The sequence below is a fragment of the Indicator indicator genome, chromosome 16 (assembly GCF_027791375.1).
Source record: "Indicator indicator isolate 239-I01 chromosome 16, UM_Iind_1.1, whole genome shotgun sequence".
NCBI lineage: Eukaryota > Metazoa > Chordata > Aves > Piciformes > Indicatoridae > Indicator > Indicator indicator.
The window spans coordinates 1,310,105-1,323,479 of NC_072025.1; the positions used below are offsets into that span (position 1 = coordinate 1,310,105).

Sequence of the window (13,375 nt, forward strand, 5' to 3'; positions counted from 1 at the left end):
AGCTTTGTGAGGACTGAACATGCAACCACTGTACTTACCCTGCTCAGCACTGCAGAGAAATCCTTGCCTGTGTTGCATTTACACCTAAGTTACACCATGAGAGTTAGCAGCTCTGGCTGAGGACCTGCCCTTGCAGACTGCTTAGAACGTGCAACGTGAAGGCAGGGAATGACAGCAGCAAAGTGACACAGCTGAAGAGATGAGCCCCAGGTAGCTGTTTTCACAGATATATGAGAGAGCAGGGCAGGCAAGAGTGTGTGTTGGCATGCAGGGTGAGTTTGTGATGAGACAGAGGGGTGAAGAAGAAGAAATGGAGACCAAGTGCATCTTTAACCAGCTCGTTCTGCAAATAACCCACTGCTAACTGCTTCACTTTGAAGTCAAAGCCCTCAGGGACAATAATTTCACAAGCCAAAGCTATTCCCAAAGTCCAGTGGAATCCAAAGAAAAGTCACATTCCAGCTGTATCAGCCAGGAATATCCTTAGTGGACCTGCAGTGCTTTGAACTTCCTAGCACATGTGTGGTAACAACAATAAAACACCCCCAAAATCATTTCATCATGCAATGGTTTGGCTTGGGAGGGACCTTTAAAGGTCATCTGCTCCAAGCCCAATGCAGCAAGCAGGAAAATACCCCTGGCTGCTATCAGCATCCTGACTTAACAGAAGCCAGTAGAGGGGGGAGAGCTGCCAGCAAAATGATGGCACACCTCAAGAGATTCATACAATAAGCTGGGTTGGAAGGAGACCTTGAAGATCATCCAGTTCCAACCCCCCTGCCATGGGCAGGGACACCTCCCACCAGCCCAACTTGCTCAAGGCCTCATCCAACCTATCCTTGAGCACCTCCAGGGAGGGGACATCCACATCCTCCCTAGGCAAGGTGGGCTTCATTTGACTCTTCAAACCCCACCTCCTAATTCCCCCACAGACTGTGAGGCAGCTGGTTTGATGCTGGAAGGCTCTTCAGGTGGGCTGGTTTCCACTCTGAATGCACCTGGTTTCCATTTCCTGCTGTGTGAGTGTGGTAGCCAAGGGAAGGGTGGGTGGTGGAGCCTTACTGTACTTCTCCTCCTTGCACCTCTGCAGGATCTCTAAGCTCCTCTGGTGAACTGGGTGATGGAGAAAGCTAAAACTATCCACACTTTTCAAAACGGCACATGGCACTGCATCATCATGCCCTTGGGAAGCAAAAGGAAAACAACAAACAAACAAAACAACAAAACAAAACAAAACACAAAAAAGGAGAAAAGAGAAAGATTATATAAAGCAGAAACCAGGAGAGGGGGAAGGAGAAGCCCCAGGGACGTAAGAGCTCGAGGGGCGCTCGATGCGATTTAACCTCCGTTCCCTCTGGACACGGCACTGGGGCAGGGGGGGAGCCACCTCCCAGCTCTGCTCACAAGGCTTGGGAGCCAAAGCACCAGCACTGCATCATCACTCTGAGATTATTTGGGCAAAAAAAGGACAGGATTAGAGAAATCTTTGCTGTGATTGAGTGGTTTTTAAACTCCTCTCTGTGCCTCTGCCAAGTGTTGTCTGCAGTTCCCTGTGTGGATGCTCCCAGGTGTGGTCACCTCCAATCCTCATCCTGCATCCCAGAGCTGGGCTCTGCTCAGGAACTGGCAATCAAAGGAGGAAGAAGAGGAACTGGGAATGAAAAAGGAAGAAGAGAAACTGGGAATTAATAAAGGAAAAAATAGAATTTGGCAATTAAAAGAGGAAAAATAGGAATTGGAAATTAAAAAAAGAAAAGGAATTGGCAATTAAAAAAGGAAAAAGAAATTGGCAATTAAAAAAGAAAAAATAGGAATTGGAAATTAGAAAGAGGAAAAATAGAAATTGGCAATTAATGAAAGGAAAAAAGAAATTGGAAATTTAAAAAAAGGAAATTGGAAATTTAAGAGGAAAAATAGGAATTGGCAATTAGAAAAGGAAAAACAGGAGCTGGGAATGAAAAAGGAGAAACAGAAATTGGGAATTAAAAAAGGAAGAACAGAAACTGGAAATTTAAAAGGAAAATAGGAATTGCAGATTAAAAAAGAAAAAATAGAAACTGGCAATTAAAAAAGGAAAAATAGGAATTCGAAATTAAAAAGAGGAAAAATAGAAATTGGCAATTAATAAAAGGAAAACAGAAATTGGAAATTAAAAAAAAAGGAAATTGTAAATTTTAAAAGAGAAATAGGAATTGGCAATCAAAAAAGGAAAAATAGGAAGTGGGAATTTAAAAAGGAGAAACAGGAATTGGAAATTAAAAAAGGAGAAATAGAAATTGGGAATTAAAAAAGGAAGAATAGCGATTGGAAATTTAAAAGGAAAATAGGAATTGCAGATTAAAAAAGGAAAAATAGAAATTGACAATTAAAAAAGGAAAAATAGGAATTGGAAATAAGAAGAAGAAAAAAGAAACTGGAAAAAAAAGGGAAAATAGAAATTGGACATTTGAAAAGGAAGAATAGGAACTGGGAATTTAAAAAGAAAAAATAGGAATTAACAAAAAGAGAAAAATATGAACTGAAAATTAATAAAAGGAGGAAAAGGAATTGGCAATTTAAAAAAGGAAAAATAGAAAGTGGAAATGAAAAAGGAAGAATAGGAACTGGGAATTAGAAAAGGAAAAATAGAAATTGACAATTAAAAAATGAAAAATAGGAATTGGGAATTAAAAAAGGAAAAATAGAAATTGGGAATTAAAAAAAGGAAAAATAGGAATTGGAAATAAAAAGAAGGAAAAAAGAAACTGGAAATTAAAAAAAGGGGAAATAGGAATTGGGAATTTTAAAAAAGGGAAAATAGAAATGGACAATTGAAAAAAGGAAGAATGGGAATGGGAAATTAAAAAAGGAAGAATAGGAATGGGGAGTTAAAAAAGGAAAACCAGAAACTGGGAATTAACAAAAGTCAGAGTAGAAACAGGTTGGACTTTGATGATCCTTGAGGTCTTTTCCAACCTTCTTAATTCTGTGATGCTTGTACCAAAGAAGGGTTTGTGTTCCTCAGGGCAGAGGCCAGAGCGTGGAGCCAGGCAGGATGAGCTGGTGGGCACGAGTTGGAAGCAGTCATCCTTGCCTGGCCAGGGACACCTTGGTTGGCCCAGCTCCAGCTCCAGGGCGGAGGAGAGGTTCCCCAGGAGACACCAGGCAAAGTGGTGTCTCCATCATGGGTTAGGTGGCCAGGTCATGGGACACACCACGCTCCTGTGGAGCTGTGGTGAGGTCACTGAGGAGTTCCACTGCGTCAGCACCCAGGGAAGGCTTTCATAGCAACACACTGAGTCACCAGGACCTGCCCAGGGAGCGCTGCCCACAGCCACCCTCCCCCCACTCACACCGCCCCCTGCTCCTCACAGGGACCTCACAGACCCTCAGCTGGCAAATACAGGGTTGGATTCTTCTGAAGGGGCTCCTTTTTTGGTGCCTAGCTTCAAGAAGAAATCTCTGGAAGTCAAGGGGATGGTTTTGAGAGGGTGGTGTAATGGAGGTGAGTCATAATGGGCACCCCCCAAGGAGCAACCCTTGCTGGCCAAATGCAAAAGCAGAGCCCATCAAGGGAGGGCACAGCCCCAAGACCACAAAACCTTCATCTGAGCGAGGATTTGAGGCATTCAGCCCTCAGAGGAGTGTAAGGTCCCACTGGTGGGCATGGGGACCTTGACCTTCCTGCTTTTGACAACTGCATGAAAGGAGCTTGGAGGGAGGTGGGGTTGGTCTCTTCTCCCAAGGAACAAGTGATAGGACAAGAGGAAATGGCCTCACCTTGCACCAGGGGAGCTTTAGGTTGGACATAAAGAACAATTTCCTCCCCAAAAGGGTTGTCAAGCTCTGGCTCAGACTGCCCAGGGCAGTGGTGGAGTCCACATCCCTGGAGGGATTTCAAAGGTGTGGAGACGTGGTGCTGAGGGCCATGGGTTAGTGGTGCCCTGGCAGTGCTGGCTTAAGGGTTGGGCTTGATGATCTGAAAGGTCTCTTCCAACCACAATGCTTCTCTGACTCTCTGATTCTCTGACTCTGTGATTCTGGTTTGTGTCCAGCAAACCCAAGATGAGCAAGCTGGGGGTCTCCACAGCCTGCTTCACATGAAGAGCACAAAGCAAGTTTTGGCCAACAAAGAATTAGGGTTAGGTTGGGTTTTTTCCATCATAACTTCAGATCAATGATACAGCAAAAAACCCCCAAACATCAATCAGCCAAATTTCTCCCCTAAAAAGCTTGAGAATGTTTCTCTAATTAAAATTCAGTAACAACTCTGGGTCAAATTAGGTCTTTTTGAACCATCCCAATCCTCCCTGATAAACTCAATAATAATAATAATAATAATAAAAAAATAATAATTATTGAAGGCCACCCTTCAGCTAATTGCAGCTCCTCAATCCTGGCATGTCTCACCTGAGGCTTCTTGGGTAAAACTCCTCCTTTCCAACCCTCTCCTTGGATGAACTGTGGGGATCTGGTGAGCAGCACTTAGCTTCACCTTCAGTGTCCCCAAGGAAACTTCTGGTGACACCACTTTCCTGCTCTTCACCTCTGGCTTAAGGAAGACAATCCTGTGGTCACTAAAAGCTTCACTGCCAGGGTCTTTGGAGCACAAAAACAAAGGAGAGTCCCCAAAGCCAGCAGGAAAACTGCAGATTATCTTTATGGGAGCATCTTGGATCCATCTGGATCTGTTCCTATGCAACCTGAGACAGATTCTATGGTCCTGCTCTGGCAGGGGTGTTGGACTCAAGGATCTCCAGAGGTCCCTTCCAACCCTTAACATCCTTTGAGCTGTGATCTGTGATCCTGTGATCTGGCTGGCACTGCTGGCCTGCAGAAGATTACTCCAAGGATGATGTGAAAACCAAGCAGAGCAGAAATGGGAAGAGCTGCTCCTCTGGAAGCCAAAGGAGATTTTTCATGCAGATCCCCTGCTGGGTACTGCAGGAATGACTCAGGTGAAAGCAAGGGAGAGTCAGTTGGGGTTAGGCAAAAAGGGAGCAAAGAGCCTTAAATAAATGAATGCATGCTGCTGGAATATTCCTGCTTGTTAATGACACCTCCCTGGTGGGTGGTGGCAACAGAAGAGAAGCTCAGAAAGCAAGGATGGGGCAGCATGCCTTCAGTCAAAGTGGTACAGGGACTCCTCATGCCTGCTGGGGTGGAGAGGGGAAGCTCTTCTCAGCTAATTCTGCAGGATCTCATCAAAAGCTCCCTGGCCATGGGGGGAGGAGACCAAATCAAGTGAATTACAAGAAGGATATCCCTGTTCCAGGAAGGATCTGGAGGTGCTGGAAGGTGTCCAGAGCAGGGCCACGAGCAGGAGCAGAGGGCTGGAGCTGCTCTGCTCTGAGGACAGCCTGAGAGAGTTGGGGTTGTGCAGTGTGGAGAGGAGAAGGCTCTGAGGTGACCTTCTTGTGGCATTCCAGGATCTGAAGGGGGCTACAGGAAAGCTGGGGAGGGACTTCTGAGGGTGTCAGGGAGTGATAGGACTGGGGGGAATGGAGCAAAAGTAGAAGTGGGGAGATTCAGATTGGAGGTGAGGAAGAAATTCTTCCCCAGGAGGGTGGTGAGAGACTGGCAGAGGTTGCCCAGGGAGGTGGTGGAAGCCTCATGCCTGGAGGTTTTTGCAGCCAGGCTGGAGGTGGCTGTGAGCAACCTGCTGTGGTGTGAGGTGTCCCTGTCCATGGCAGGGGGGTTGGAGCTGGCTGAGCCTTGGGGTCCCTTCCAACCCTGACAATTCTGTGATTCTATGAAGCCAGCAAGGTTTGGTTGAGACAAATAAAAATGACTTTGGTAGAAGGTTTGGGTAAATAAATGAACTGAATTTAGTACACAGAGGTCTGCTGCTGTCTGTGGAGATGGGGGAGTGATTCCACAGGCATCTGCTTCGTGGTGCTCTGGCAAGGTGGGTGGGATTTTGGAGGACAACTGGACATGGGATGGCCACTCCATTCTGGATGAGGCCTCAGCACCTAAAGCAAGATGGAAATATTGCTCTGGCTCTCATCTTGCTAAGTTCTACCTGGGCAGAAGTCATATCAGGAGATGGTGGCTCCCACTCCGAAGAGGGCAAAGGCAGCTGAACATGAGTGGTCCCAGCTCCACCACGACTTGCAGACCAAGCTTTCCCAAGGGATAAGGTGAACCCCAGTATGGGAATTAGGTGTAGACAACCTCCTCCCACTAGTTCTGCCTCCAGGGGAGCTGGGGCTGTTCAGCCTGGAGAAGAGAAGGCTCCAGGGAGTCCTCAGAGCAGCCTTCCAGGACTTGAAGGGGCTCCAAGAGAGACTTTTGATAGGGGCTTGGGGTGGCAGGGCGAGGGACAATGGCCTTGGGCTGGAGGAGGGAGGACTGGGACTGGAGATGGGGAGGAAATTCTTGGGAGTGAGGGTGTGGAGACACTGCAGCAGGTTGTCCCCGGGGGTTGTGGATGCTTCCTGCCTGGGGGTGTTCTTGAGCAACCTGGGCTGGTGGGAGGTGTCCCTGCCCATGGCAGGGGGTTGGAGCTAGATGAGCTTTAAGGTCCCTTCCTACCCAACACATTCTATGGCTCTCCAATGGTGGCTTCCTTCTGCCTTTTCCCCAGTGCAGGCTGAAGGGGAGCACAGAAACTCAGGGTATGAATTATTTGAGGGTTGGTTGGGAAGTTGAAGCCAAACTGTATCCAGATTTCTAATGGGGTTTTGGGGTTGTTTTCTTGGTCTCAAACCCAGAGGATACAAAGCACAAAGCCATTTGCAAGCAGGCCAAAGTACACCAGATAGACAGAAGTGAGGAAAGGTTGAGAAATTCAGCCCCTGGTTAGTGTTGGCATGGAAAGGAAAGGTGATGGAAGAACTGAGGAACAGAACTGCCTAAAGCCCTCCTGGACCCTCTTTTAGATCTGCACAGAGACAGAAGCAAGTTATTGCCACAAACTCAGGCCTGAAGAGCAGGCACAACTGATGGGCTTGAAATGAGCTCTCAGATCCTGAGCCAAAGCATTTTGAGTGTCTCCTCCAGCAGCTGGCTGGAGGGCAGCCTGGGCTGCATGGCAGATGAAAAGGCCACGCTAGGAAAATGCAAACAGGGATGTTGGAAGCCAGCTCCTTTGAGTGTCATTTCTCCAAAATGCCTTTGCCACCCACCTCTCAGTGCTACAAAATGCTGCTGTCCATAAATGCTGTGGCCATGTGCCAGACAGACCCAGGCTAGAGAGAAATCTTTGCTCAGGAGGAAGAGCTCAAGAGCTGAGAGCTGATTTTTGCCTCCTTAGGCTGTTGTTATTCAACCCTGAACAGGGTAATTACTCTTTCTGCTGGCATGGTTTCCACCCCTACTTCCTTGTGCCTGGCTCCCTGGCTCTCCTTGAAGCACACCTCTCTGACTAAGAAGAGTTCCTGGTGTGGCTCTGTGCTCAGTTTGAACCCAGCTGATGTTTTTCCCTGCTGAGGCTCTGATTTCAGCATGAATTTCAAGCCCTCCTGTGCCCAGAGATGAATAGCAATAGCTGCTACCCATCAATCCCACATTGCTTGATGCAGAGAAATGGTCTCCAAGCACAGTGCCTGCCCCAGCATGCTGCTGCACCATCCCTTCCCTTTCTTTCAGCGTCTCTGAGTTCAGCAGGAGGCAGCTCAGGGTGACTGCAAAGCAATGAGTTGGGCTAGACAAGAGGCACAACCTCTTGCAGCTTCAAGAGTGAACAGCTTGAGAAATTAGAGAGAAGGATGAAAGCCTTTTGTGTTTGTTTCCAGATGGAACCCACAGCTCAAAAAGCTGTGGCAAAAAAAAACAACCAACATTTGTCTCATTTGGTGAATAATTCACTTAGAATCATGGAATGGGTTGGGTTGGAAGGGACCTTAAAGGTCATCCAGTTCCAATCCCCCTGCCACGGGCAGGGAGACATTGCACCAGCCCAGGTTGCTCAAGGCATCATCCAGCCTGGTCTTAAACATCTCCAGGCAAGGGGCATCCACAGCTTACCTGGGCACCCTGTTCCAGGTCTCACCACATGGAAAAGGGCAGATTGAGACTGGAGATTGGGAAAAAATTCTTTGTGCTGAGGGTGGGGAGACACTGGAAGAGGTTTCCCAGAGAGGTTGTGGATTCCCCCTCCCTGGAGGTGTTCCAGGCCAGGCTGGATGAGGACTTGAGCCACCTGGGCTGGTGGGAGGTGTCCCTGCCCGTGGTGGGAGGGTTGGAACTGGATGGTCTCTAATGTCCCTTCCAAGCGAACCCATCCCACGACGCCAGGTCTGCATTTGGATCACTCAGGTGTTCCTCTGCATGCATCCTACAAAAAGAAAAGCTCCAAGCAGCAGTGCTGTGAACATCTTTTCATAGCAGGTGTCCACACCCAAACACACCTTCAAGGGTCAACCCAACTGGCTGTTCTAAGGAGGCTTTCATCAATTAGCACCTAAGCAGCCTGTGGTCACCTTCTAGACCCGCCGGCGAGGAGGAGGCCGTGGGAGGGGAGCACACCTACCGCTTTTCTTCTCCAGGTATCTCTTCCCAGCCTCCCTGAAGGCCACCCCTGCCCTGAAGAAGGCCCTGAGGACGGCCCAGCGGAAGACAGCCAGGGGGTGGATGCCGATCATGCCGCAGATGAAGGCACTCTTGCTGCCGCGCAGCAGCGCCACAATGTCCGGCCGCATGTGGTCCGTGTTCTTCTCACGGAAGTCCTGCAGGGGCAGGTGAGGAGCAACATCAACCTGACACGAATCTCAGACAGGGAGGGGGGTGGGGAGACACTCAACAGGCTGCCCAGGCAAGGTTGTGGTTGTCCCCTCCATGGAGGTGCTCAAGGCCATGCTGGATGAGGCCATGAGCAAGCTGGGCTGGTGGGAGGTGTCCCTGCCCATGGCAGGGGGCTGGAGCTGGATGAGTTTTGATGTCTCCTGCCCAGGGGTGTTCAAGGCCAGGCTGGATGAGGCCTTGAGCAGCCTGGGCTGGTGGGAGGTGTCCCTGCCCATGGCAGGGGGGTTGGAGCTGGATGAGCTTTGAGGTCCCTTCCAAGCCAACCCATTCTGGGAATCTCTGAATCTCCAAAGCATCTCCCATGGCTGTTTAGCACCTGGAGCATTACAGACACAGAATCACAGAATCAATAATGTTGGAAAAGACCTCAAGGATCATCAGAGTCCAACCTGTCACCCAGGGACTCATGACTACTAAACCATGGCACCAGCTCCACAAAGCCACTCTTCTGCCTGGTCCCTTCCAGTCTTTTATCATCTGAACAGAACAGGACTTCTTCTCAGCCTGGGGAAGAGAAGGCTGCAGGGAGACCTTAAAGCAGCCTTGCAGTACCTGAAGGAGCTCCAGGAGAGCTGGGGAGGGACTTTTGATGAGGGCTGGGAGTGACAGGCTGAGGGACAATGGCTTTGAGCTGGGAGAGGGGAGATGGAGACTGGAGAGGAGAAGAAATTCTTCCCAGTGAGGGTGGGGAGACACTGGCACAGGTTGCCCAGGGAGGCTGTGGATGCTCTCTCCATGGAGGTGTTCAAGGCCAGGCTGGATGAGGCCTTGAGCAGCCTGGGCTGGTGGGAGGTGTCCATGGCAGGGGGTTGGAGCTGGATGATCTCTAAGGTCCCCTCCAACCCAAACTATTCTATGCATCTCTGAAAACCATCCACAGTGAAAGGTTCCCAAAGCAGCTGCCACCCCCAGCTCTGCAGACTGCACTTCAGAGCCCTTCCATGGGACCCAGGCTGGATGAGGCATGGAGCAGCCTGAGTGGGTACAACCTCAGGGCAGCTCTGGAGCCCTCAGTACAGGAAGGAGCTCCCCCACATGAGTGCCCTCAGCTCGCTCTGGGCCTGAACAGCTCCCACACAACCTGCTTCAGGTCATGGATTTGGATTCTCCCAGCACTCAACTTCAAGCACCTGGTAAGACCTCACCTGCAGTGCAGTGTCCTGCTCTGGAGCCTTCACCACAGGAAGGACATGGACCTGATGGACAGGGTCCAGAGGAGGGTCATGGAAATGATCAGAGGGCTGGAGAACCTCTGCCATGGGGACAGGCTGAGGGAGCTGGGGGTGTTCAGCCTGGACAGGAGAAGGCTCTGGGGGGACCTCAGAGTACCTGAAGGGGGCTACAAGCAGGCTGCAGAGGGACTGTTCCCAAAGGCCTGCAGGGACAGGACCAGGGACAATGGCTTCAAACTAGAGCAGAGCAGATTGAGATTGGATGTGAGGAACAAGTTCTGTACCATAAGATTAGTGGAACACTGCAACGGTTGCCCAGGGAGGTGGTTGAGGCTCCTGACCTGGAGATATTCAAGGTGAGGCTCAGCAGGGCCTCTGGGCAACCTGATCCAGTGGAGAATGTCCCTGCTGAGTGCAGGGGGGTTGGACTGGATGAGCTTTGGAGGTGCCCTTCAAGCCAAAGCATTCTATAACAGCAAGTTCCACTCAAACATGAGAAGCAGCTTCACCCTGAGGGTGGTAGAGCACTGGGACAGGCTGCCCAGAGCTGTGGTGGAGTCTCCATCTCTGAAGGCATCCAAAACCCACCTGGGTGTGCTCCTGGGTGATCTTCTCTAGGTAACCCTGACTTGGCAGGGGGATTGGACCTGATGAGCTTCAGAGGTCCCTTCCAACCCCTACCATGCTATGATACTGTGAACTTGGTCTAGTGGGAGGTGTCCCTGCCCATGGCAGAGAGCTTGGAACCAGATGATCTCCAAGGTCCCTTCCACCCCAAGCCATTCTGATTCTAGGCAAGATCTGCCAGGCTGCTACTGGGACAGCACAACCATCAAATCACAGAATCCTGCTTCTGCCTTTTGCTTCTTGCCCCCATGGTTGCTTTTTTCTGTCCACAAAATAGTTTCTTCCCTCCCAAAGCATCTCCCAGCTGCTGCTGGAGCTGGTGCCCTGTGTTTACTGTGGCAGAAAGCAATCACAGGCTTGCAGGTGTGAATCCCCAGCTGCTTCCTCACACCCTGCCCCTACCAGAGCTGCTTCTGCTCATCATTGCCATCAATACCAACAGGATCCAACTTGGGAATCATAGAATGGTCCAAACCAGAAGGGACCTTCTAAGGTCATCCAGTTTGACCTCCCTGCAGTCAGCAGGGACATCCTCAACTGTCCACAGCCTCATCCAGCCTTCAGGGAAGGAGCCTCAACCACCTCCCTGGGCAACCGGTTCCAGTGTTCCACCACCCTCACCTTGCAGAACTCGTTCCTCACATCCAATCTAAATCTGCTCTGCTCTCATTTCAAACCAGCCCCTGGTCCTGTTCCCTGCAGGCCTTTGCAAACAGTCTGCCTCCATCCTTTTTGTAGCCCCCTTCAGGTACTGGCAGGCTGGTATCAGGTCTCCCCAGTGCCTCCTCCTCTCCAGGCTGAAATCACAGCATCACAGTACATTAGAGGTTGGAAGGGACCTCAAGAGATCATTGAGTCCAACCCAAACCACCTGCATGGGATTGTCAAAAGTTCCCGCAGCAGTGAGGTGCTCCTGCCACATGCACTAAAAAACAGCTCCTGACAAAAAAAAAAAAAAACCTTGGAGTGTTCCACACCAACCAGAAAGGGCTACCAAACACCCAGCTCCATCCAAGCCCTTGCTGGGACAGAGCAGGAACCTCACTGCACCTCCCTAAGCCCTTCCCCAGAATGCCACCAGGCAGAGCTTGCAAGGTGGAGGAGAACAGAAAGACACAACCCTGTGATGGTTTGGAGCTGGTAGCGTCTTCAGTTACTGTTTTGGAGCTTAGTGTCTTAAATGACAAACAAGAATAGGAAAACTCCAGAGACTTCGAGTAGAAAAATAGTGAAAGGTAAATAAAATCAACCACTGGATACCAAAACAACAACAACTGAGCTGTCTGCATCCTTCCACTTGTTCCCTGCCTGGGTGGCAGCCTAGACTCTGACTGCAAAGACTGAGTGTAAAATTAAATTACCATTGGATGGAAAAGGAAAATAATTCATCTTCATCAGTGACACTGATGAGGGGACAGACAGACAGACAGAGTCTGCTCAGCAGGTTTGCTGATGATACCAAACTGGGAGGCTTGGCTGAGACACCTGAAAGCTGTGAGGACATTAGGAGACTTGGACAGGCTGAGAGCTGGGCACAGAGGAACCAAATGAGGTTCAACAAGGATGAGTGCAAAGTCCTGCATCTGGGAAGGAAGAATAAACTGCAGCAGGACAGGTTGGGAGGGGATCTGCTGGAGAGCAGCCCCAAGGAGAAGGACCTGGGAGTGCTGGTGGGCAGCAAGTTCTGTATGGGACAGCAATGTGCCCTGGGGGCCAAGAAGGTCAAGGGGGTCCTGGGGGGCATTCAGCAGATGGAGGGAGGTTCTGCTCCCCCTCTACTCCACCCTGGTGAGGCGACACCTGGAATATTGCATCCAGTTTTGGGCTCCCCAGTTCAGGAGGGACAGGGATCTGCTGGAGAGAGTCCAAGGGAGGCTCCAAGGCTGCTGAAGGGCCTGGAGCACTGCCTGGGGAGGAGAGGCTCAGAGCCCTGGGGGTGGTTAGTCTGGAGAGGAGAAGGCTGAGAGGGGATCTGATCAATGTCTATCAATAGCTGAGGGCTGGGGGTCAGGAAGGAAGGGACAGGGACAGGCTCTGCTCACTGTGCCCTGGGATAGGACAAGGAGCAATGGATGGAAACTCCAGCACAGGAGGTTCCACCTCAACATGAGGAGGAACTTCTTCACTGTGAGGGTTCCAGAGCCCTGGAGCAGGCTGCCCAGAGAGGTTGTGGAGTCTCCTTTTCTGGAGCCTTTCCAGCCCTGTCTGGATGTGTTCCTGTGTGACCTGTGCTGGGTTCTCTGCTCCTGCTGTGACAGAGGCTTGGACTTGATGATCTCCAGGGGTCCCTTCCAACCCCTACCATCCTGGATCCTGTGATCCTCAGTTAGGGCTTTGGTTAGGGACTTCTGCCTCTGTTACTGGGCTACTTCTTCCGGCAAGGGCTTCAGGGTAGGGATGCTGCTAGGGACCTGCTCAGGACTTCTGTTAGCTGCTTTGGCTGTTAAGGGCTTCCAGGACTTGTGCTGTAAGTGGGACTCTGAGACTCTGTAATGCTGGGGATTCAACAATGCAGCAATAAAGGACTTCAGAGAAGCCTTCTGAGCTTCTCTGCTCTCTGCAGTTCTGGAATTTAGTTGCTATACATCAGCAGGGTTCCTGCCTTCATTCCTCACCCAGTGGCACCTCCTTACCAGAGGTCTGCAACTACATTCAGTTCCCCTGGACCAGAGAAGTGACACCTCTGAAGGGAAGGGAGAAGGGAGGAGGCTGCAACACTCCCCCCGGACCAGCCAGGGGTGGGGTGGGGGTGGGGTAGGTGATTTTGTACAATGGGATCCTGGCATTTGTGTCTTTCTGGATTGTAAATCCCTGTCAGTATATTGTGTACATGTTCATTGCACTTTTAG

General features: G+C 50.3%; 1 protein-coding gene across 1 annotated transcript in view; it reads right to left on the minus strand.

The window, feature by feature from the left end:
- MYO9A (myosin IXA) overlaps positions 1 to 13,375 on the minus strand; it is a 189,488-nt gene that overhangs the window by 71,503 nt on the left and 104,610 nt on the right. Inside the window, exons 14-15 of the mRNA XM_054388264.1 lie at positions 8,456 to 8,651; positions 1,063 to 1,182 (exon numbers count right to left, since the gene is read on the minus strand). Of these exons, the coding sequence (XP_054244239.1) occupies positions 1,063 to 1,182; positions 8,456 to 8,651 (316 nt within the window). The remainder of the gene's footprint in view (positions 1 to 1,062; positions 1,183 to 8,455; positions 8,652 to 13,375) is intronic.